The 26034-nt window shown below is 40.7% G+C and overlaps 1 protein-coding gene across 2 annotated transcripts in view; it reads left to right on the forward strand.

Annotated features, from left to right (window-relative positions):
* The window catches only part of CRHR2 (corticotropin releasing hormone receptor 2), a 144497-nt gene that overhangs the window by 18409 nt on the left and 100054 nt on the right, over positions 1-26034 (forward strand). The window contains exons 1-2 of one of the 2 annotated variants that reach the window (XM_071734608.1): positions 24486-24981; positions 25160-25279. In XM_071734608.1, coding sequence (XP_071590709.1) covers positions 24864-24981; positions 25160-25279 — 238 coding nt within the window. In that variant the 5' untranslated portion in view covers positions 24486-24863. Of the gene's footprint in view, positions 1-24485; positions 24982-25159; positions 25280-26034 lie in introns of those variants that run through there. The other variant, XM_071734607.1, reaches the window with a different exon arrangement.

The following is a 26034-nucleotide window of genomic DNA, read 5'->3' on the forward strand; positions in this document are numbered from 1 at the left end:
GATTGAGCTGGATAATTTTTAGGGTCTCTTCCAACTCAAACCATTTTATGATGCTATGGTATCTGAGGGCTGCAGTGGAACTGGGTGCCTATGTGTGGTTGTCTGAATCTTTGCTCAGATCTCCAGTGACTGCAGTAGGTGAACGAGGTGAGAGGAACTAGATGTCCAACTCAGGATGGATATACCTAGATAGAAACTTCCACATGGAATTTCTTAGAAATCTGCAAATGAAACACCATATAGTATGTAGCCTGCAAGTTAAATCCAGTTTTATAGCTCAAATGCAGAAATGAAATCTCTGAAATTGTGTTTAAATCACAGATGATTCGGCCACAAAAAAAAAAAAAAAAAAAAAAAAAATATTTTGCCTTGCTGCCTGTGCTGATGGATGCACCCAGGCTGTAGGTTTTACTTGGCTGTTGTTACTTTTTAGTAGTCAATTTCCATCAATCATTCTTTTAGTGGATGAATGTCTCCTGACAGACAAGTCAGACAAGTTCCCAAGTATTTGGGAACTGGCTTTCTCTTCTGAACAGCAAAGGTGAGGCACTCATTTCTCCAGAGGTTATTTATTTTGGTACATTACACTATTCTGTTTCTTGGAAACAAGATTTGGCTTCATGACATCCCTAAATATCCCTCTGCAGTAATGGCATGGCAGAAGCTCTCACTGCTTGCCTTCTGATTTTTCTCAGCAGGTCACATCAGTGAGCACTTCCATTTATACCAATCCTTGGATGAGCTTTCCATTTGAACCCTCTCTTTCATTTTTCCCCTCTCTTGGTGCCAGCTGCTCCTCCGTGTGCTGCTCTTGCAGCTGCCTCTGGGGCTCTTAGGAATCTGCTTTTATAACATGCCCACCATCCCCTTCCTGCTCACAGGCACAAAGTTAACCTTGAGCATCAGCATTTGGATGATCAAAGCTGGAGCCAGACACAAGCAATCTTTCTGGGGCTTCCTATTTTCAGATGTCACTCTAACACCACTTAAATAGAGGTGATGATGTTGGTTTACTTTCCCATTGCCTCAAATGACATCCCAGGCAGTGCTTGTACTTCCCAAAATAAAGCTGACCCTCTTGTATGTTGTTGCACAATTTGTATTACTGCCACGGGGCCTTTTTTATAAAGTTGCATTTCTTAAGCCTGGTGCAGTTTCATAGTGGGGATATGGAAAAACTTGCAGGTATTAAGACAGTCCCAGCTCTGTGCTGCTGTGGAGAGGATTATTTATAACCATGGAACCATTTAGGCTGGAGAAGACCTTTAAGATCATTAAATCTAACCATTAACCTAATACTAAGTCCACTACTGGACCATGTCCCCAAGTTCATAACTTACTCTTTATATTTGCTGTACAAACAAAATATTTTTGATCATGGTGGGTTTTGGTTTGGTTTGGTTTGGTTGTTTTTTAGGGTTTTGGTTCATTGTTTTTTTTTTGGGGGGGGATGTTTGTTTTGTAAATGGTTTATGGATCATATATAACAACATATCTAAAGGTTCCCACATTTACACTAGGTATCCAAGTTCTTCCAAAATTTACAGCAAAAAAATCTGAAAGCTGTGTAAATGAGCCTGTAAAGTGCTCAGCTGTAAGACAGAGGAGACACACAGAGAGTTTGAGGGTTTTTGTGGTGGCTTTTTCTTTTCATACGAGTAACTGTTGTTTCTGGTCTGGCCACATGTTGTGATTCTGCATATGAAATGTGTTTCAGGAAGAAATTGCTCCAATGCCTTGATCCCATGAATAGATGTTTTTGTAGAACCTCAGAAAACTACCAAATGAAGTAATCTTGGCTTAACAGAGGAACTGACAACACCAGAAGTGGTGCTGGGGATTTAGGATGAAATAAAAACTCCCCTGATATCAGTGATCACTTTCCTCACACTTTACATTATTCAGGAAGGTAAAAACCCTCATAGCATCTTCATCAAAGGAGTCTCTCGATGCCATTAGCTCTGAACTGACTGAAAATCTGTAGCACATCTGCCTGGAGTCACTGAGATGTTTGGCTTGTGGGTCTGAGGGAGATCTGGAGAGGAGGATTGCTGATAGTATCAAGTCAGGGCAGATCCCATGATCTTAGGAGATTCCAGAAGCATCTAGAGTGACCCCAACCTGATGGCATTGCCAAGGTGTTTCCGTGCTGCCACCCTGGGATGCTGTGAACAGTAAGAAAAAGGGAGAAGTGAACAGTGTAAAATGTTACAGGAGTGCAAAAGGGACAGGAATAGCTCATCAACAAAACCATGTTACAGTGGCCACATGCCATTGAGTTTTGTTTCATATTTCAGAAGTGTGACACACACCTCAGTCCTGGATCTGTCACGTCTGCATGATATGTTCTCAGCAGACTCTCTCCAAAGACCCCTGCAATGCCACACCTCATCAAATATACTTAAGTCTTGGAATTTATACACTTGGTACAATACATACCGTTTGCTGAGTGTGGTTTCTAAATTAGATGCAATTTTTTTTCGTGCACTTGGCAGATAAAAATATACCCTGCAGAACGTCTCATTTTGTCAAGTCCTACTGAACAGATGGAGCCTTTTCTGTTCACATGGAATCATGGCAGGGAATCTGGTCTTAAATGAAAACTCCTCCTGCCCTGGGAATCAACCCTTCTCTTCAGGTTTGTGGGTTGATGAACCCTTCAAGGACTGAAATAACACTGTGGCCAATCAACCCACATAACAGTAGTGATACCACAAACTGCACTGGTTGGAAGGATGGGTAGTTCAAGATGATGTCCAAAATATATAGTGCTGGGGGATAACTATTATTTGGATATGGGAGACTATTATTTGGATGTGGGCTAGAATGGGAATATTTTTCTTGTTTCTGGTTTCAATAAAATGCTCCAGACTTTCTGATCCCATGGCTGGGTTGGCCGTGCATCTTAAACATGAGCATCTAGATGTGCTCTTGTTGACATGCAGAAGTTGTCTTGCCTTTGCCTCCCTGCTTTTTGCAAAATGGGTGTTTCCATGCTTTTTTTTTTGGAGGAGTGTCCCTGAGCCAGAGTCAGAGCCAGATTCCCCATCTAGACAGATGAAGGTGAGACTGGGCTCCCTTCATTTCTTTGTAAAGGTCTAACTGTAAACTCTGTGTCTTGGGCACCAAGGTATAAAATCAATCCTGCCTGCACTGCCTTATTTCATGAGTGTCTACTGAAAGGAAAAAAAAAGAGGATGACCTTCTGCTTTCTGTTATTAGTATGTTGCAAGATGAGCTCAAACTGTTTGGGAATCCAATGGATGGTCTGAAGAAGATGCTTTATACTTACAGATGCTGCCATGGCCTCCTGTGGGCTGCAGCATGGACACAGATAATGGATAAAAGTTTCTTCTTCATTCTTCATTCCTCCTTCATTGGCTCTTAAGTGCATCACTTGGTCAGCCTTTTCTGTGTGAACTTTTACGTGTGGAATTAATTTGCCTTGGCTTCCAGCCTTGAAGTGGGGACTTGTTGTATAGTTCCACGTGTGATAAAAAATAGTTAAGCATTAAAGCTGGCAAAAATACAAAGCTGACCTGTAAAGCTCCAGCTCTATATTTTTAAGCTTTCTTATTCCATGAACTAGACAATGTTTTTTACTCCTTTGGGCATTAATCTGAGTCATTAAGCTGTCAAAGTGTGGAAGCTGCCTGCATCCGAAAAAGATAATGGAAAATGTTACCATATTTTATGTAAGGCACTGGGACCTGAACTGTTCAGCCCCTTCACCCTGTGTATATCTTTAGTTGTATGAGGGGAGCCATTCAGTACAGCACTCCACTCCACTGAGTAATGCTACTCTTGTGTGTAAATGTATGGCACAAAGGGATTGTTTTGGGCTGCAAACATTTCAAGTGCATATAGTCATAGCTAAGAGAAAAAGACAAATGAGGAACAGGTTCCTATAGGTATAAATATGGTTTCTCAGCTCCATTAATGTGCTATAGGATTTGGATTCCAGGGCTCTAAATAGCACACCTGCAAAGGCTCTGCTACCATAAATGCATTTGTTTGTCCTCCCTGGAACTCTCTGAAGAACACCATGGGGAACTGTACCACTGCAAGGTTGTCTTCATCTTCTTGAAACATCTTCTTGTGCAGAAGCTGATCTCGTGAGTGTCAGCACTGTTAATGCACTGAGGCTTCAGAGAATCATAGAAAGAATCAGTAAACTAGGGATTGGAAGGGTTGTTGAAAGTCTATCAAGTCCAACCCCCCTGCCAGAGCAGGGTCACCTCCAGGAGGTCACACAAACACATCCAGGTGGGGTTTGAATGTCTCCAGGGACAGAGACTTCACAACCTCCCTGGGCAGCCTGGGCCAGAGCCCTGTCACCCTCACAGTGAAAAAAATCTTCCTGATATTTATATGGAACCATCTATGCTTCCGTTTGTAATGATTGCCCCTTGTCCTATTGTTAGTCATCCCTTAAAAAAAGCTTGACTCTGTCCTCCTGGCACAATTCCCTTACATATTTATAAACCTTGTGAGGTTCCTTCTCATTCTTCTCTTCTCCAAGCTGCAGAGCCCCTCAGCTCCCTCATCCTTTCCTCAGAAGGGAGATTTTCTTCTCCCTTCATCTTGGTTGCTCTGCACTTTCAAGCAGTTCCTGCTCCTTCTGGAGCTGAGGGGCCCAGAACTGGACACAGTATTCCAGATGTGGCCTCACCAGGGCAGAGTAGAGGGGGAGAAGAACCTCTCCTAACCTACTAACCACACAGTTTCTAATGCCCCCCAGGTGCCATTGGCTTTCTTGGCCACCAGGACACATTGTTGGCTCATGAGCATCCTTCCATCCACCAGCACCCCCAGCTCCCTTTCCCCTGTGCTGCTCTCCAACCTATACTCCAACAACCCTATACCTGGGGTTGTTCTTCCCCAGATTTAAGACTTTACACTTGCTTTTATTTTAATTCCTTAAATTTCTCCCAGCCTGTCCAGGTCCCTCTGAATGGCAGCTCAGCCTTCTGGGGTGACAACCACTCCTCCCAGGTTTGTGTCATCAGCAAACTTGCTGATAATCCACTCTGTCCCGTCATCCAGGTCATGATGGATGTGCATGGTTTAGCATGCTGGAGAAACCTCAGGAAATCTTTGGAGATGAATATGGAGTCTGGGAGAGGGGTTATATGTTCCTATTCCTGTGTTATTCCCTGTGCAGCCACTTTATAGCTGCTGCTGGAGACAGGAAGATGTAGTAGCTGGACTTTTATTTAGAACCAATAAGACTGTTCTGGTATTTTTAAACAATCCTATTTTTTCATTGTGTATAGAGGCAGCCTAAGGCCTGCTCAGCTCCAGATGTTTACTTTGCAGTATCTGGAGTAACAGGAAATTAATCATACTCCTAAAAACCTTCACTTTCTCTCAAAGTACCCCTAAGGTAATTTAGCAGCATGTGGAAGACAATTGCTTTCTGACTTCTGTGTAAATAAAGGGGAAAGAGTTAATATCAGAAGGGAGATTGTTTTAATTTCACTATGAATCTGCTCAAGGAAACTGCTTGTGAGTTCATCACCACGAAGGTGGATATGAAATTTTTAGATTTTTCATCAATGTAGTTGGGTATTCTCAGGTCTCTGAAGTTTCTCTTGGTGAACTAAAATCAAGATTTCTAGCTAAGTTTGTCATGGGTTATTTAATATGCATATATGTATATGTAAAAAAAAAGTACACCTGTATGTATAAATATATATATATAAGTTCCTGATCATTTCATAGAATTGTAGAATCCTAGAATGGGCTGGGTTGGAAGGGACCTCAGAGATCATCAAGTCCAACCCTTGATCCACTCCCGCTGCAGTTCCCAGCCCATGGCACTGAGTGCCACATCCAGGCTCTTTTGAAATATCTCCAGGGATGGAGAATCCACCCCTTCCCGGGGCAGCCCATTCCAATGTCTGATCACCCTCTCAGTAGAGAAATTCTTTCTCATCTCCAACCTAAACCTCCCCTGGCACAACTTGAGACCTCTTGTGCCCTCTTGTCTTGCTGAGAGTTGCCTGGGAAAAGAGCCCAACCCCCCCCTGGCTCCAACCTCCTTTCAGGGAGTTGTAGAGAGTGATGAGGTCTCCCCTGAGCCTCCTCTTCTCCAGCCTCAACACCCCCAGCTCCCTCAGCCCTTCCTCACAGGACTTGTGCTGGATCCCTTCCCAGCCTCCTTGCTCTTCTCTGGACCTGCTCCAGCACCTCAATCTCCTTCCTGAGCTGAGGGGCCCAGAACTGGACACAGGACTCAAGCTGTGGCCTCACCAGGGCTGAGCACAGGGGCAAAGAATGAAAAAGTTTAAAGAATGAAAAGTGTCATTATGCTGAAATTGTCCTTCTAGTAGCTCATGGGTGAACTTTGAAATATTTGAGTTCTCAGTTTTTGGAGTATGATGGCTGTGTTTTTTTTTTCCTTGGCATCTCTCCTCAAGAATGTATCCTGTTCTCTTGTTTGAATTAATTTAAACCTTTGCACAAATCTCCATGTCCTTAATGGAGAAATAAGCTCAGTGATTTTTGCAGGATGTTCACCAATTTTTCTTCTCTTTCTCATAGAATTTTTAAAAATTTGAGGTTCAGAGGGGGGAAATGCTATTTTAAAATGCCCTTGTTAGAGTACTTTTTAAAATTCTTTAGTTCCTTTCAGGAGGCTTCACTGTTGTAGATTATTTTACTTTAATTTAATAGTTTTCATTTACTTCTCATTTCCACTGTTGCAACAAATAGTAACATTTTATTCTGGTTAGCTTTCCACAGTTTAAAATTGAAGAAATTAATAGCAAAAACAGAATCCATGGAAATTGAAGAGTGAGTATATTTATCTCTATTTTATATATGGTAAGAAGTTAAAGGATTTGCCAAGAATTCAAAGCCAGTCACTGGAGGAATATTAGAACTTGAGATGTTCTCTCTCTCAGCCTGCATGCAGTACTTAGTTGGTACTAAAAAAAAAGCAATTAAAAGTAAGCAGATGGTAGTTTTGTGTTGGAAAACTTTTAAATATTCTATGGTAGTTTTGCAAGCCCACAACTGATGTGAAAACTTTCTCATTGATTGATGTTGCTGCTCTTGCTTGTGGCTGGAGCTCTTATGTATTGATATTTCCATTTGATTTTCTGCAGAAATCTTGGAAGCACAAAGGTAAAATTCAAAGTCATAAATCCATGGAAAAATAAGAGATTAAATTTGGGTTTTGGTGGCTAGCCTGAAGTTCCAATGTAATATAACAGAAGTAATGATCTGGGGGAAGGGAATGCTAAGGTGTTCACAAGGCAGAATTATTCAGTGCCTGTGGGAAACAGAAGGGAGATCTTGTGCCCAAGATCACAGTTAGGTAGAAGGAGATATGAAAATCCTGTCTCTGCCCCATGCTCTAATAACTGCCCTCTTCCCTTATGAAATGTGGCATTTCCATATTTTGGTCTAGAGAAAAAAAAGGGTATAAACATGTTAGCATGATCCTGAAAACTTTCTCATTGATTGATGTTACTGCTCTTGCTTGTGGCTGGAGCTCTTATGTATTGATATTTCCATTTGATTTTCTGCAGAAATCTTGGAAGCACAAAGGTAAAATTCAAAGTCATAAATCCATGGAAAAATAAGAGATTAAATTTGGGTTTTGGTGGCTAGCCTGAAGTTCCAATGTAATATAACAGAAGGAATGATTTGGGGGAAGGGAATGCTAAGGTGTTCACAAGGCAGAATTATTCAGTGCCTGTGGGAAACAGAAGGGAGATCTTGTGCCCAAGATCACAGAGTTAGGTAGAAGGAGATATGAAATTCCTGTCTCTCTGCCCCATGATCTAATAATTGCCCTCTTCCCTTATGAAATGTGGCATTTCCATATTTTGGTCTAGAGAAAAAAAAAGGGTATAAACATGTTAGCATGATGCTGAGAGGGGCTGCAGAAACACCTTTATGCCATCCTAGCCTGCAGAAGGCATGATGGTAGTTAAAAGGTTTGGGTTGGTATGTAGGAAGGGTAAAGTTATCAGAAGGATAAAAATCACAGACTCAGAGAATGGTTGAGGTTGGAAGGGACCTCTAGAGATCATTTCCTCCAGCCTCCCTGCTGTGGGAAGTGATGCTTCTCAACCAGACAAGAATGCTCAAAGGTTCATCCAGCCTGGCCTTAACACCTCCAGGGAGGGCATGGGGGCAGCCACATCTTCTCTGGACAACCTGTTCCAGAGTCTCACTACCCTCATCCTAAAGAACTTCATCCTAAGATCCAGTCTAAACCTGTTCTCATTCAGTTTAAAACCATTTCCCCTTGTCCTATCACTGGACGCTCTTAGGAAAAGTCCCTCTGGAGCCTTCCTGGAGGTTCCCTTCAGGTACTGGGAAGCAGATACAAGGTCCCCCCAAGAGTCTTCTCTTCTTCAGGCTGAACAATCCCAGCTCCTTCAGCCTCTCCTCATGGCAGAGGTGCTCCAGCCCTATGGAATCTTTCCTATGGACTCATTCCAAAAGATCTGTGTCCTCCTTCTGGTGTGGGACACCAGAGCTGGATGCAGTAGAATGCCTGTTCTTTTTATCTGTTCCATGTGTACAGCTTTTGATTGAAACATAAATGCTACTGATGGATGCTCTGAGTTGTCATGGTCATTGATATTTTTATTGGATAAACTTATGATCTTATTTCATGATCACTGCAGACCAGTCATGGAAGAGATAATGATGTGGGCAAGCCAATAACTACAGAAATCTTCCCTGATTATGTCAAGCCTTTACCTGATCTACAGAGCTGGCTTTGAGCAGTAGCTGGAAAGTCTCAAACACTTGTAAAAACTCTGGCAGGAAAAAACTGAAAGACAGCCCAAATGACTTGAGTTAAAGTAGTTTGTTAAGTCACTCCAGGCCTGATGGAGCCCAGTGAAGGGTTGCAGGGGATTCTGCCCCAAAGCCAAAGAGGGAATGAGCTCTGGGATCTGCTTCAGAGAGATACATGACCAACCACCTCAGGTCATGCAATTAGAGAGTTGATTATGAAACAAAAATGCTGCTAGCCTTGTTACCATGACAGCCTTGGGTATATACTGTCCTTTTCTTCCTGGAACCTCTCAGAGTGACTGCTAATAATCATCAGATGTGCTAAAATTCTTAAGTGGTTTTTGTTTTTTTTTTTTTAATTTCTCTTCGTGTCAGTGCAGTCTGAATAATCAGTGCTTTCCTTCACCTTCTGCACTCTGTTCTTGGTAACTCATTTGTTGTTGGGCCAAGTGCTCTGTGCAGACATGGGGGCTCAAATCTGCTCCCTCATAAGCACCAGCAGGGACCAAACCCTCCTCATCAGTGCTTCTCATGCTTGAAGTTCCATGTTGGAATACATCTCCACATGCTTTTTGTCTCTTATGCTTTCTTTATCATGATTTTCAAGGCCAACTTTAAAATATTACATTACACCTTTCAAGTACCAGTTTTGCTTTCTAATTACTCCCCTCTGCCTCTCTGGCTAAGTCACCAGAGGATGGAGGAGATGTGGTCCTATTAACCAAGTACAACCAAAGGCTTTTTATGGGAAAGAAAACATTTTTCTTTCCCAGGTTGTATTTCAAGTCAGTGTTGCTTCCCTTCCTTCTTCCCAGCGCCTTCGTCTTTATTTATTTTTTTAAAATCAGGAGTAGTTGTGAGATGGTGTCTGCTTCCAGGCAGAAGTTCTTGTTCCTCACAACTCAGCACCTGCTTCGTGTGTTGTAGAGCTGAATTTTGTTACCCTAGCTTGTGGGATTACTCTAAGGTGATTGCCTCTGGTGAAATGAAGCTGCTGCTCCTTGCAAATTAAGATTTTTGGCTGTGCTGGTTCCTGCTAGAGAGCAGAGATGAGTAAAGAGTCAGCTCTAATTCAGAAATTTCACTGCATAGAAAGAGGCTGAGAAGTTGGGGGATGGAGAGATTATGTGTCATTAACCTCTCCTCCAAGCTCTTCCTCATCTGTCTCTTCTCTTTTACCCTGTTCTTTCATAAACTCCCAGAACATCTCTCACTCCATCCTTTTCCTTGGACCCAGATCCTTCTCTACCTCTTCCTTACTGCAGGTATCTAAAAGTTCCCAATAGTCCTTACTCATTTTCCTGAGCTTGCTGAGCTTTTAGCAAGATAACAGTGATGGGGATGAAGCAGCACCTAGAGCTGGGCTTTGCTCTTAAAATTAGGGTTGGATGGATATATGGGAGATGTTAAACTTCTCTTTTCCTGATGCTATTTCTGCACAGGCTCACTGGTTTAAGATTTACTGGAAAAGCACTTGTCATAGGGTATTCCAACCAAGATTTCAAAAGAAAAAAAAACAAAAAACAAAAAACCTTTTTAAGCTTATACTTCTGTTTCTTGGCTGCTATGTCAAGGTCACAGGTTAAATCTGAAGTAGTTTGGTACATCCAGAAGAGCAAAAATTTTAGTGACTTCTAGCAGAGCAGAGAATCTGACAATAAACACTCTTAAGAAGTGTCAAGAAGCAATTTAATGTGATCTTGTTAGTACATTAATTTCTAAGTATGGCCTAGAGTAAAAGCAACAAACAGGAGCAGAAAAGCAATGTAAAGCTAACAGTGTGAGTATGCACCTGGATTCACTGCCTTTCCTTTCAGTTCCCCCAGTGTAGTGAGGGATTCCCAAGTCTTTAAGGTAATGATAATACAAAAGTTCCCATAGGTAAAAGCAAACTTAAAAAAAAATATCCACTTAAAATCTGAGTACTCCTCATTAGCATGTGCCTAAGTGAGAACAGAACAAATTCTACCTTTAGGAAGATTTTTTCACTATAAGATTTTGAAAGTAATTTGGAAACTACTTTCAAATGTATTAAAATCTTCAGAAAAGATAAAACAGACTTCACTTAACTGGCTACTTTTTTATTAAAAAAAAATAAGAAAAAATCAAAGCAAAGCAAACCAAAAGCATTATCCTGGAAGGAAAGCAGCAGGGTATTTTACTTAGGATACAGGCAGAGAAGTATTTATTATCCCAGCCCATTTTTAAAGAAGAAATTTCTTCCCTCTCCTCCTTTCTTACATGCTGAAACTGATTTAGGCAAAGTCAGTTTGCTTTTCATTCCAGCTGATGGTTCTTACATTTCAGGAGAGACAAAAACTCCTCAGTCTTTGCCAATATTTCCCTGGTTGATCCCATATATTTTTCAGTAGCTGAGTCATCTGTTGACAGCTGAGCCCAGTGACAGCATTAAATATATGAAAGGAAGACCAGGTAAGTGTCAGGGGGGATCAATAATCATCTTCATTTCCAGACATCCACCAGGTACTGGTGTGTGCTGGAACTCCCTCTGGAGCTCACCAGGCCTCCTGACACCTGATAGCATAGAGAAGAGGGTGAATGTTTTACTTCAATATTCCTTTTAACTCCAAATCATAAAGATTTTGACTTTAGCAATGTGTTTAATTTTCAACAATTTCAACCTTTATTTTTTTTTCCACAAGGTAAGAACTTGTTTGGGAGTTCCATGTATTAAAAATTATTACTTACACTAAATCTGCAAATGAAACATTTATTTAAGATATGTCTAGTAAGAAAATCAAGAGCCTTGTCTGAGCAAATTCAGACATTTTCTCTCTTTAAAAGAAATAAGATAAAACTCCACTGTGGATGCCTGAAATGAGGAGAGATTAATTCTCCACACTCGTTTGTGCAATCAGGCTTTTTCTTACATTGATTTCAGTGCTATTAAGGTATCACAAATATTTCTGTCATAAACTGAGTAGTAATTATCCAATGAAAATGCTGAAGAGCTACAGGGGCCAATTAGGGAAAGCAGCAAATGCATTTCTAAGAATGATCCTAGAGTAACAGAATCAGAATAATTCAGGTTGGGAAAACCTTTAAGATCATTGAGTCCAACTGTAAACCTACCACCAATAAACTCTGTCCCTAATCACCACATCTACATGTCTGTGAAATATCTCCAGGGATGGTGACTCCACTACTTCCTTGGGCAGCCTGTGCCAGTACCTGACAGCCCTTTCAGTGAAGAAATTTTTCCTAATATCCAATCTAAACCACCCCTGGTGCACCATGAGTCCATTTCCCCTTGTCCTGTCTCTGTTTAGTATGGAATTTTTCCATTGCTATGGGCATCTGTCCTGTCTCCACCATTTGTGTACCACTGAAGATCATTTTCAATAATTTTGTAATAAAAGCATCTACTTTAATGCTGAAAAGATAACTTTTTTATCATTAGCACATTGGAGTGTAGATTATTCTTGGAGAATAGGGAGCTCCAAGGTGACCTTAGAGCAACCTCCCAAATATCTGAGGGGGCCACAGGAAAGCTGGGGGAGGGCTTTGGACATGGGGGTGTAGAGAGAGGACAAGGGGAAACGGTTTAAAACTTGAAGAGGGGAGATTTAGGTTGGACATTAGGAAGAAATTTTTTCATTTGAGCGTGGTGAGACCCTGGCACAGGTTGCCCGAGGAAGGTGTGGATGCCTCATCCCTGGATGTGGTCAAGGTTGGATGGGGCTTGGAGCAAGCTGGTCTGGTGGGAGGTGTCCCTGCCATGCAGGGGGGTAGGAATTAGATGATCTTTAAGATCCCTTCCAACTCTAATGACTTTAGGATTATGTAGCTCAGAAATGTTTACTTCCTCTTGGGGTTATAAAGGTAAGGACTATTCATACTGCCAGATACTGAGAATTCAAATGGTTGCTAAGTGCAGATGGGCTCCTTTGGAAAGATTCCAAAATCCTTCTTTTATCAGGAGAGAAGAGGACAGTTTGGGTCACATAAATGCAAGGAGTTTGTGATCTGACAGCAAGAGAGCATCCTGCAGGTCATGAAACAAGGACAGGAAAGATGCATGACCTGGTGGGGCCCTGCCCAAATCACTTTGCCTTCCTGAAGAGAAGACACCCAATTTTTTGTCTACCTCTGAAGTAGCCACTGGACTTTACAGACCAATGATACAGTCACTATATGGAAATAGGCACCTCCAGAGGGATAGCTGCCCTTAGGAGCAAATCACAGGATAAACTTAGTTGATCCATGCACTTGTATGGATTGAATTGATCCAGGCATTTGTATTCCGTGGGGGACATAAATGTAAAGGTACCAGCTCTGTTTTGGAAACCTTAATTTTCTGTACCCTTCTCTCTGTAATTCCATGTATACTCTATCTATCTTGTGTTTATAAATCATATTTTTGTTGTTATTCTTCATTTTCTTATTATGATAGCATCTAGAAACCAAATCAGATAAACAGGTCTCTTGGAATAAATACTCAGCAGATGTCATCACCCTCAGAAAGGAAGAGTTTTTATCCTTTAAAAAGTAACAGTTTATAATTGCTTGTTTGCCCCCTTCCTCCCCTTTGTATTTATTCTGGAAACCATGGGTTTCAATGAGATTTTCTGCTTTTAACTTACACTGTTAAAATTGCATTGGTCCCAAAGCGTTGGGCTGTGGCAACAGCAGAAGTGTAAACTCTGAAAACCAAAAATCTGTTTTCTATGCAAATGGCATCTATTCAGCAGAAAATCCCCAAACTCAGCATTTTGCAGTAGATGGATTTTTTTTTCAGTGTTTTGTATGGATATTGCATTTTCTCCAGCGATGCTGAGTCCTGAGCTGTTCAACTCCTCCTGGGTCCAGAAAATGAGGAAAAATGGGTTGGTTTGGTGCTGTTTTTTACCTGGTTAGTTTGTTAGAGGTGCCTGTATGCTTGATCACAGATGATGAATTTGTGAAGCAAATGCAGTTATGGCCATTTAGCACACAGCCCAGAAACACAGGGTATAGGTCCAGCTGCCTCAGGTTCAGCCTGGTGTCTCAAGAAGGAAACTTTTGCTTCAGCTTTCCCACAGCATGTTTTACATATTTTTGTCTCCAAATTCAATTCATCTCAAATCACAGAAAGGTCCCATGAAGGGGCTACAGCCAACTCCAAATCACCCATTAAAGATGCATTAGAGACACCTTTCAGTTCTGTCTGTGCCCAGAGTTGGCTATGAAAAGTTGTTAAATTATTTTAATTTGCTCTCTGCAAAATCTTACTAAGAACACTAATTTTTTTGCTGTCTAGATATCTGCATGAGTACAACCTACTTCAAAAACATTGGTAGTTATTTTGCAGAAAAAGACACAAATGCCAATGAAATTAAAAACTTTTGTTGATCTCTTGGAGCAATGCTGGTTCTGCTGTCTGGTTTGTCAAGCCCTATCCATTGGGATGCCCCAAATTAAATGGTGGGTGGTTTGAGAGATGAAGAAGCCAAAGTGTTTAAATTCTGTGTGTGTAAAACTGTGAACGTGACTTCCAATTTATTGCTCACTTTTCTCTCAGTTGCTGTTGTTGGTTGGTGAAAAGCAATTATTCATTAAGACACTGTGATTAGGAACAGGATTCCTGTGTAGTCACAGTAAAGATCATAATGGAAAACTGTGGAAAAACTAAATCAAAAGCACAGCTCCAGTGGAAGCCTTGAGGTCTCCACAAATTGAAGCTATTACTGCAGGGAAGATTTGAGAGGCCTGATTTTTCTCTTATTTTCCCTACAGATGGGATTCCTGTCCCTAAATGTAGACATTTATAGTACAGACATGTCCCAGGGAGCAGGGCAGCCTGGGTTGCCTTTATAGAAAATGGTAAGAAAGGGAGACTTTCAGACAACAATTTATCTGACCCAGATTAAGTACCTGCCTTATAGTGGCAGAAATCATCCCATCAAGTGCTCTGACTGCCCTGACTGGGTCCCTCTTGGCTTTTAAGGGGGCCTAGAGATTTATCTGCCACTGACAGGTACTGTATGGCCAATTAAACTGAGACAAATAATCCCATCCATCCCATCCTTATCATCTGCAACTCAAAAAACTGGCCTGAGCAATGCCCATCTATCAGTTCTTTTATGAACTACTTGGTTCATGTTTTCTACAGAATTTGCCTTCAGCAAAGATTTTAGGGAACATAATGCATAAGAGCTACTACAGTTCTGAAAAGGAGTGGTGTTTTTTTCTAGCAGAAGATAGAAAAGATCTCAGTCTACTGGAGAGCTTTATTGTGAATAGGATGAGATGATTGATCCATCAGTGTTTCCATCAGCAGTAAATAGAAGCACCCAGGGAAGCTGGTATTGAAGTAGGGAAATAAGTTGGAAATGGGATGTCAGAGGTCTGAAAAACACACTTAACTTGAAAAATGAAGTGAGTTGTGCAGTGGTTTCAGAATGAAAGGATGTGCTATGGGGAGGAAAGGGTGATGAGGACAGACTTTGGTGTCTATCACAAACACAGAATCTCTTGTCCTGTTTTTAAAATCTTATATGCAAAAGGGAATTTTCTTTGTAGTTAATTTAATCTCTTGTTGTAGTGATGTTTTCACTTTGTCCATATGCAGATCTGGGTATGAAATTTCCTGCTTTGGTTGTTGTTGGTTTTGTATTCAGGTATTTCTAAGCAGCTTTTCTTTTGTAACGTTATTAAATTCATTCAAAAGTTTCTTTTTTGTGGTAATGGAAAATTAGGAGAGCCCTCCAGTGGCCAAGCAAAAGAAATTAACTTTGTTCTGGCAGTGAGACAAACAAGTCTAGAAAGTAAGGGGAGAAATATTTCAAGAATTTCCAAGGTAGTAACTTCCAGCCCTGTTAGGGGACGACTTAGATCCTGCTCACCTTGGTCCTTTGATCCAGAAGAATTCCACAGCACTTGACAGACTCTTTCTCTGTCCCTGAATGAAATAATATGTATTTACTCATTCATCATTTCTGTTTAGGTAGAAGTATTTGCATGAAGAAGAAAATACTTCAGGGATAAACTAATAGTGTTTGTATTTAATAACTTTGCAGAAAATGAAAATGAAGATAAATTATTCCTCACTGAAGTAATTCTTAGTATTCAGACTGCAATAACCACAGAAAAATCTCTTCACAAAAACAATAATTATTTTTCATTAAATAGCCCCCACAGGCAAAGTTGTGATGACCAGGTACTTTTTTGCATGCAATATTGCTATAAGGGATTATTCTGATGATTTTATTAGGTGGGTGGGGAAAGGAAAAAGTGTCGGAAAATAATATATTTTCAATCCACCAGTCTACAGCATTTGACATCTACTTGTGGTAACTGCCAGCAGCAGCAGGAATGACCACTCTGATTAGAGGCAGATTTTGAAAGGTTAATGAGGAGATTTGAGCTCATAAGAGATGCAGCACTTGCTTAGCAGCAAGATGATAACTTCTTTTCTCTTTGCAATTTTGTGTGAGAGCAGACAAATGACAAAATGTTGAAGCAGAATGTTACATGTTTTCCCAAAACTCTTCCTTTATTCCTTCTTGGGGAGAGATGTGGAGTTTACCAAATACAAAACAGATGAACACATCATGGGAAAAGAAACCCAGCTGTTCTGCCAAGTAGACTTGAAGTACCACACTCTCCAGGATTAATTATTTGCTGCAGGTTACTAAAGTATCACAATATCAGCTATTTTATTTTACTTGATGACAGCTGTAAGTATTTTATATCCATGCTGAAATGAACCTGTTTCCATATTGATGGTCATTTCAGTCTGCAACTTGTTTGGCATCGAATTCTTGAGGACCTGTCCTTGGATTTTGTAAAAATTCACTGCAATCAGTATTGATGTAACTACCTATGACTTGAGCTCTCCCTATCTAAACACTTAATAAAAGCAGAAAAACATTGATCTAGACTGTTTTCTGAGGTTTATTCTTCTTGTGAAGTTTCTCACACATACAATAGGAACAGTCAGTTTATGTGTAGTTCAAAAAGTATGTTTCAGAATAACAAGCTTCTACAAGCTTTATATGAGGTCAAGAGAATCCAAGGGAAAATGTAATATTTGCACAAATATTGTGCATTTACACCAAAGCAGCATTTAAATCCCAGTTCAACAAATTATCTCTACCAAGCCACTCAAATTCTTCCTTAATTCTTGAAGTCAGAAAAAGATATGAGTGGGTTTAAAGTCAAGCAATTTTTAAGCACCAAAGAGCCCATCAATGAAACTGACTTTGAACATGGAAACAGCCTTTACTGAAGAGCAAACCCCTCAATGATGAACATGCTAAGAAAAAAAAAAAAAAAAAAAAAAAAAAAAAATAAAAAATAAAAAAGAAAGAAAAAAATCCCTCACACACACCAAAAAATACCCAACAAACTAATGATAAGCCTAATGCATATTTTACAGAGAGTCACTATAATGTGAGCAGGAGATTTTTATCACCTAAATTTTTAAGCTGGATGACCTGAGAGATCTTAAAGCATTTTTTTTTCTGTTACATAAGTGAGTATGATCACACCAGCTACAGTTTTTCAGAAACTGCTATCTGGGTATGTACAGTAGAGAGTTCCCCAGCACCATTCATAACACCCTCAATGGAATGGAAATGTTTCTCTGCCTCCAGTGGAATTCTTCCCCATCCAACCCACTCTATGAGCAGCAGTCAATATCATTTATCAGGTAAAAATAGCTTAATGTAGGCACTTTTGTTTCTGCTTTAAAACACACTGTGCTGCACTACATGCCTTGTTCTCTTCAGTTTTTGCCTAGCAGATATCTACAGCTCCAATATCCATCTCAGCTATGGGATGTGTTGGCAAGAGAGAGTTATTTTATCACTATAAAATACAGATGTATCTGACCATCTCTTGGGCTGAATTACATCCTCTAAGGTAGAATAAGACCTATGAATTTGAAGAAGTTACTTGCCTCCAAATTAAATGAATCATTCTCTGAATGTGGCCATTTCCCTGGAGACTCTTAGAGAGCTCAGCTACCTGGCTAAGTCTAGACACCCAAATTTTAGATGGCTGAAATTAGTTGAGATGAATCCCTCTGCTTCTATGGGCCTCCCAAATATACCTGTGCAAGGCCTGAGTGACCCTGGGTACAGAATCAGAAATATTTGCCCTGGCAATAATAAAGTCAGAGGGCAGTGAATCAATGCAGGGAAGAGCTCTGAAAGGAAGTAGATGGATATGGTATCCCAGGAAGTATCCAAAATTATCTAGATAGCAAGGGCAACTGATTACAGACAGAGATGCTACAGGGATAATGTCCTTTCATCCATCCTGTTTTCTGGGACTGCAATCACATATGGTTGCATTTGAAAAGCACTTTGCAAATCAGAAATTAGGGGGTCATTAGGTTCTTTCCCTCATTTCTCATGGCCCTAAAAGTATTATCATAATCCATTTTCATGCCTAATCATTCCAGCTTCTGTCTACTGTGACTGGACTCTGCCTTGCTCTTACAGAGCAAAAGCTTCTGAGAACTACAGTCTCACTTCTTGAAGCTGGCATGACTGCTAATAATTTCTTCCACTTAATTTCCAGACACGTTTTTGGTGGTTGCTGGCTGTCCTGGTATCCTTATAAATAATCAGCAGGCTAGCAGAGGGATACAAATCTATTACATAATGCTTGTATTGTATTATTTGCCTCTTGTAAATAATTACATAAAATTGAAGACATGGGATCTCGAAACATTATAATGTGTTGCTAACATTGTGACAGTCCTGGTAGAATTGGGCCTTTTTATTCTCATCTTTATTCTTCATGTATTTAAGTTAAAATGTTTTTCTTTGATCTCTCTTGAAATGTGAGATTATGGTTGTCAAATGCTCTAGGGAGATAAAGTGCTGTGGGGTCAGTGGGGAAGAGCTCAGGAAAAAATTAGATCTTCATTCCAGGCATCTGGAATGGGATTCACTTGACCAGCTGCATACATTTTCTGAAGTCCAAGTTCTCAGATGTTCTTGCAGCCAGCAGAGATTTATTCAGGGTGTTGGGTGGCCCTAAGGGCAAAACTGCCTTCAGCCTAACACAGGTGATGACAATGAGGTGCAGGACAAAAGTTCCTATTTCTTTCCATTGTGTGTTTCCTGAGGAGTCTGGGGATTGACTTCTGAGCTGTTTATTAACCTACTTCTTTTCTTTCTGTGCTTCCTCCCTGCCAAAGGCCACATGGGATGACTACTCAGATCTTCCAGCATCCACTGAAAATCATAACAAAGCAGAGTGGGAGGCAGGGAGAGCAAAAGTTTGGTTGCCATGCTCTGAACTAAGTCACAAGAAATCATTTTGCCTAATGTGTTGCAAGGAGGGGAGCAGAGCAAGACCCCTGGTTCTATAAATCTCATTTTGAATGGTTCCATCATACTTAACAGAAAGAAAGTGGGATTAATGAGACACACACTCATTGTCATCATTTGTTCAGGTATGACTGGACCTCCATTTGATTTTTATTTTATTTGCTTGCCTGGTAAACAGAGGGCTGGGCTATTGTCAGGCACAAATAAATGTATAAAATGGGTCCTTGCTTTTTTTGTGTGTCTGTGAAGAATTCACCCTAAATTTGGCCTTGTATAAAATTACTGCTATTCTGGAGTAACTGTGTTAGATGGTAGATGGTGTTCTGCACATTCATCCAAAACACTTCACTTGAAAAAAAAAATAACATTGGCAGTTTATGAGTATGTCAAGGTTGGTTCTTCTGTGTGCACTTAGAATTTCCCTGCAATATCTCATCATTTGTCTCATGTAACATGATTCACTGGCATAGCTGTAGGTATAGGTAGCACAGGTGCTATAGCTGGAGAGAATGAAAAGTGCATTAATGTGCTGAAACATATTACTGCACAGCTACAAGCCATTTATTATTTATGCACTTGAATCTTTTCACACCCACAGTAAATATTTTCTAGAACCAATGAAGCTGCAAAGATTCATCACCAGAAACCTGCATGTTGGAATTTTACCTTTGCTTACCAGAGTCATACTTCATTCCCAGCAATAAAGGTTGTCTTCTCTTCCTAACTAATTTATCAACTGAAACAAAGATCTGGATTTATCTATGTCTGCTATTCCTCTTCACCTACAACAGTTGGCAGCCCTGCACATGCTGTGTAAATCTCAAGTATGTGCAGTGAGGAGCAGATTTTCAATTAGAGGGGCAGTGCTTCATTTGAGCAGTGGTTTGTTTTTGACAGTCTGCTCAGATAATTCACTTTGAAAAGCCATAGCTGTGGTGTGGCAGAGAAGACAGATCCCAAAGACATTCCTGGGGTAGTTCTAGAGGTGTTCTGCCTCTTTAAGGTGTCATCAGTCTCTTGATGCTTGAGTTGTTCTGCTCCCTATGGGATGAGGCTGCCCTGTTCCCACCTCTGAAAATTGTTCATTGCTGGCATACCTGGAATGAGATGGAAAGAGAAACATTTTACCAGGTAATGGTCACGTTGCCACTGAATTCAGATGTTTTGGAGCTCATGTTGAGAAGGGAGGACCTTCAAGTTTATCATCCAGAAGCCACTCTGGTAAATAAGTACTTTCCTTACAGTATCTGGTCCTGCTTTGCTTCCCTGGCTGAACAGTCCCACTGACTTTCAAGTCAGATGCTGAAAGGTCATTGCAATAATTAAGGATTACTGGGGGACATCTTTCAAAGAAAAAGGAGAGAAAGAAATTACTGTGTCATTTGAAACCCTTCTGCCTCATTTGTAAAGGTAACAAAAATGTAGATATGAACAAATGCAGAAGCAGACACTGAACTCCAAACTGGAGCAGCTGGGCTGTCTGAGCAATTGGTTGATGACCCTGTGTTTCTGCCATCAATCTTAATTCTGCCCCTTGATTGTCCTCTGGGGGCTTAAAGATTTAAATAAGAGATACATCTCTTTGTCCTCTTCTTCCTTCTACTTCATCTTTCTCTCTGTCTGCCATTTTTCTATCAAAACCAGGATAGGGAATCCTTTCTGTGGGATTTACCCAAGCCTTTCCTCACTGAGGATGTGACAGATGTCACAGAGTGTTTTGGGCATTTCCCACCAACCTGCATTAACTCCATAAGGGCTGGAGAGAAGTGAGGATCAACCAGAAGTTGCTGCACTTGGCCTGCAGAGCATAGAGCCCTTTGAATCACTTATTTGGGTATGTTGCTCTCTTGCTTATCTCCTCCAAACACAGAGCTATAACTGTGTTCATAGACCAGTTTATACTGGTTGATGATGAGTATGGATGTGGATTTATTTGGCTTAGAAGAAATAGACCTGAAGGACTGATACTTCATGGGACTCCATCTGGTACTTCCATATTTGCAAGGTAATTTCCTGAAAGGAAATGGAATAAAAGTAAGAGAGATGTTGGTATAAAGAGGCTGTTTGATGAGTGAGGTGCATTTTTTCCCTAAGCTTTGTGGTGCATTCCAGAAGAGATGGGTGACTACTGTGCCTGGAAAGTTCTTCACACCAGTGGGTAGGAAACCAGGTGATGAAACAGTCCCTGTCCTGGGAAGTGAAGGCTGGATGAGGAATAGTGGGCTTTTCCTTTTTTGAGGAAGGGAAATGAAGAGATAACTGGTGCTTTTTTTTCCTTTTCCCTTTTTTGCTTTTTTTTTTTTTCTTCTTTTTTTTTAGCTCTTGAGTAGTGAAATATATATAGTAGCTTTTTTGCTTTTTTTTTTTCCTTCTTCTTTTTAGCTCAATACCCATCTTGATATATAATATATATATATATGTATATATATATACAAAATATATACAGCAGCCTCTTGCTTTTGTGGAGGTGGAATGTCTTTGGGAGAAGAGGTCCCTCTGGCAGACACAATCACGGAGCAGTCAGCTGGTCCTGGAGGTCCTGCCACCCCAACCATGTGCATGTTGGAGAAGTTTTTCTTTATGTCAGGTGCAATTACTGACTTTCTGTGTTTGCTTAGTAATTCCTCGGGCAGATCTCTGCTACCTATGCCTGGCAAAATCTGGTAGTTTTTTGTATGAAATGTCTCCCAGAGGGAACTGCTCCAGCTGAGGATCAGGAGTGTCCACAGCTCCAGAATTTCTGCCACACTGCTGTCTGATTGGGTTTGTTTCTTTTGGAAAGAGAAACATTTTCACATCAAATGGGTCATATTGACGTGGTCAGGATTTGACTGGATGCAGCCAAAGGGAAACTTGCACTAAGCTGTTAATTGCACCCAGGGAAATTTGCAGAAGTAGATTTTAATTGAGAGGCTACACTTGAAGTGGGAGGATTTTCCTGAACAATTGTGCTAATTTGTGAATTGAGAATCAACAAATTATTTTCTTCCACCAGACTTACTCCTAAACAATTTGTTCACCTCCTCCATATTTATCTGGGGGGGGAATTTTTGTCTGTTTGTTAAATATATGGAACTTTTTATCTTTTTATCTGTGAGATATGTACTGGGTGTGACATTCTAAAGTTATCTGGGCTGAAAAGATGGAGGGAAGAATCAGTTTAGGTTGAAGATCACAGAATTGTCAGAGTTGGAAGGGACCTTTAGAGATTGTTTAGTCCAACTCTCCTAGAAAAGAGGAATCACCTAAAGCACATTACACAGGACTGCTGTGTATATTTTCCATCTCTTCTCACTTAAGTGAAGAAAACATTCTTTTAACACTGAAAAACTCTTTATTTACATTCAGAACTGTTGTTTTGAATGGCAACCACTCTAAAGAACAGTTTTGAAATGAAATCCACCTCAATGTTCAACTTTCTAACATTTGAACCACTTGAAAAATCTTCAAGTTTTATGCTGGAAAACATGGGGCAATGTTTAGGAAAGTGAAACTTGTAGCAAATTCAAAAGCAGTTCATTTTCAAACTGCCTTTCTTTTTGTAATTTATTAAGTGATACATTCCTCTAAAAATTTAGAAAACTGTAGTGTTTTATTCCCATGTGGTAGGTGCTGGACAAATAATGTGAGAAAAGAGTCAAAGCAGACAGGAGGTGTGAAATGAAGACTTTTGCACGGGCTAAGTGATTTTTGCCCTGCAGAGAGGCAACAGAAGCATGAAAAAAAAACAACTTACCAGCATCCTGGACAAGCTCCTTATTCACTGATCAGTTCTGCCCCAAGAGAAATGGTTCTGGGCTTAGTGATGCCATTGGGCACTTAGAATTCCTGTCTTCTGAGAAGCTCTCATAGCCATCAGTAAGAGGCTCTGCATTTTCTGAACTCTACTATCAGGAAGCAGGAAAGTAGCTCAAAGTATAAAGCTCAAGGTACTGGTAGGGATAGATACCTGAATTGCTTAGGGTTTTACAGCATCCTTTATCCCCCTCACTTGAAAGCTCCAGAAATAGGGTTTTGTCCTCAGAGACCTGTGTGAAGACAACCTGTATGTTGTTGGTAGTCACGGTGTGTCAATGATGCTACAAAAAATTTCTGTCTGACTTTTTAGGATTAGAAATACATGGGACAAAGAGATCTGATGGTGTTGACAAGGGTCAGTTTGTTGAAATGCAGATTTCTCAAGAATGTTTGAGATTTTGGGAACATTCATTTGGGAAGGAGATGATGGCTCCAGAGAGAGAAACAGAGTTGTATTCACTTGCCTCAGGATATCATGCTGCCTAGACAGTTAGGACACTTGTTATTTTTGTGGGATTTTACATGTTTAAAACAAAAATACTCATCCCAAAACCACAGTGGCACTCCTTGCCTCTCCCCACATTGCAATCTAAAAATGTTAGAAAAAAAATCTCTAGATTCCCACATGGCAAAATAGCTTTCTGGCCAGTTCTCTCCTCAGCGCATGTTGTTAATTTATTTGCCTTTTTTAACCCAGAGATTATTTTTTTTGTATTTCCTTTCTTTGGATAACACAACTCTTTTGGCCCTTGGAGAGTAAAGAAGAAAGAACAAAACCCTTCAATCTTAAATATGAGTAAAGGGAAAGTCCAGACAATTGCAGGGTGGGAGAGAGATGTTATCAAAATCCTATACCTCTGTTTTGAGCTCAGTATAAGCTCTGTATTCACTCTACAGCTCTGAGCACAGACTATAAACAGGGGTTCATTTCTGGGTCTTTTTTTTTTCCCCTGCCAATTCTTTATTGTCCTTGCCTTCCCTTTCTGCATTCATCACTGTTTCTAGCATATATATTTACCTTGCTTTCTCCTTTACAAGAGAGTTTTCTATTTGCTTCCTAAGACCCTTCTGAATCCAGGATCTTAGATGATCCAAAAAGGGTTTTTTGCCACTTTTTCATACAGATTTCCTTGTATCCTAGTGCAGACAGCCAGAAAGGCTGTTGGGTCCCCCAGTGCCTGTAAAGAGGTCCTGACTCTGTTCCTTGTTTCACCCATCTTGGCTTCCCAGTCTTTCTCTCCCCATCCCCACCCTGCCCCTCCTGTGGGTCCTTACTCCAGATTCCTTCCTTCTGGTTCCTCACTTCTCTCACACCATCTCCTTCATCTCACCTTTTGCTATTTCTCTTCTTTCTCAAAGGTTTTTCCTGGACTCTGTCCTTTCTCCCCCCCCCCTCCCTGTCCCAGCATCTCTCATCCACACTTCCACCCCGTAAAGGCAGGAACCGCAAAGCCAGAGGAGCTCTATTTTTTTATTTTTTTTAATGGCTTTTCCTTTTTTCTTCCCTGGCTTTACTCTGCAGTGAGTATTTTTGCAAAAAGTGCTCATCCCTGCAGCTAATAAAACTCTTTCTCTGCGTGAGCAAGAAAGGGAGAGAACGAGAAGAGGGAGGGGGGAGAAACACAGCATCCTGGCAGCGTGGGGAGGCATCGGAAAGCTGCTGGACCAGAGATGCTGGCTGGGAGATCCAAACCCCTTACTCTGGGCTCAGTGTGATCCCATTGGCTCCTGAGCTGCTGTTCCGAAGGAAAAAAGAGCTCGGAGGATTGAACTGCACAGCCAGACGGAGACTCTCAGCCAAGTTGTCAGCACGCTGGGAGGAAGAGAGGCTCAAACACACACACACACACACAGAGACATCGCGGGCTGTCCGCAGCTTGATGCTCGTTTGTTTCCAGAAAGGAAGAAAGGCGAGAGAATAACAACAGCAACAACAACAAAAAAAAACCCCAACAAACAAAAATCAGAAAGTGGGGGAAGGAGCCTGCTCCGGTCCAGCAGTCCCGGGGGGAAATTATGGATGTGACCATCTCTCAGTTTATCTTAGAAGAATTTGATGTCAACTGCAGCCTCCTGGATCGTTTACAAGAGACTTTTTTAGAGAGTTCCTCTGTCCCTTTCCTGGGCTTTGATGGTAGGGATGGCTGCAAAGCGCAGGGCTTGGGGAGCTTCCTAAGTGCTGAGATTCGGTTTGCTTTGTGATGCAAAGTGTTTCGCTTTTGTGCTTTCTCAACTGCTTCTTTTCCCCTTTCTCTCTCTCTCTTTTTTTTTTTTTTTTTTTTTTTTTTTTTTTTTTTTTTTTAATGCCAAAGGCCCGTACTGCAATGCCACCACTGATCAGATCGGAACCTGCTGGCCCAGAACCTCGGCTGGGGAACTGGTGGAGAGACCCTGCCCGGAGTTCTTCAATGGGATCAAATACAACACCACGAGTAAGTACAAACTCCTTTCTTTCTCCCTTTCCCCCAGATCGGGTGTTGAGAAGGCGCCTGGGGAGACCCAAAATATTTTTTTATCCCGTTAATAAAATAAATAAATAAATAAAGTATTTGCCTGGGAATCAACATTTCCTCTACATTCCAGCCTGTATATTCAAAATTCCTGCCTTGCAAAATTCCTGCCTAATCTGAACTTAGGCAGATTTCTCAAAAGCATGGATATTAGCACACTGACTTCTCTTTATTTAAGTAGATATATGGAGATCTGGGCAAAAAATACCCTCTGCAATCTAGGGAGTGTATATTGTGCTTTGTGTGTGTGTTTACATGTAGATATCTATAGCTGAATGGATTCTTATAGCTGTGCTTCAGGCATCTGAATAATTAAAGATCCCTTGACTTGTGCTGTACTTAGTCTCAGTGCCTAAAAACTGTATTTTGAAAGGACTCTCTATTTGAAAAGGGGGAAAAACTGGGCTGGAAGTTGTCTGTAACAAGCAGGAGGCTGAGGTTTGGATTCTGTTTAGTAACTTCATCAGTGATTGTCTTCTCATGCTGGGGTGGCAGCATCATTACAGCAAGGGAAACATTTGAGGATATTATGAAGCAAATAATATTCAAAACAAGGGAGTATGGGGTCCCCTTAGAAATCTCTTGGAACTGATGCTTTAGAGGTAAACAATCACAATGACTCACTAAAAATTTATTATTCAGGCTGTGGGACCCAGGCATTCATTTCCTTTTCCTTA

Source organism: Heliangelus exortis, chromosome 2 (assembly GCF_036169615.1).
Source record: "Heliangelus exortis chromosome 2, bHelExo1.hap1, whole genome shotgun sequence".
Taxonomy (NCBI): Eukaryota; Metazoa; Chordata; class Aves; order Apodiformes; family Trochilidae; genus Heliangelus; species Heliangelus exortis.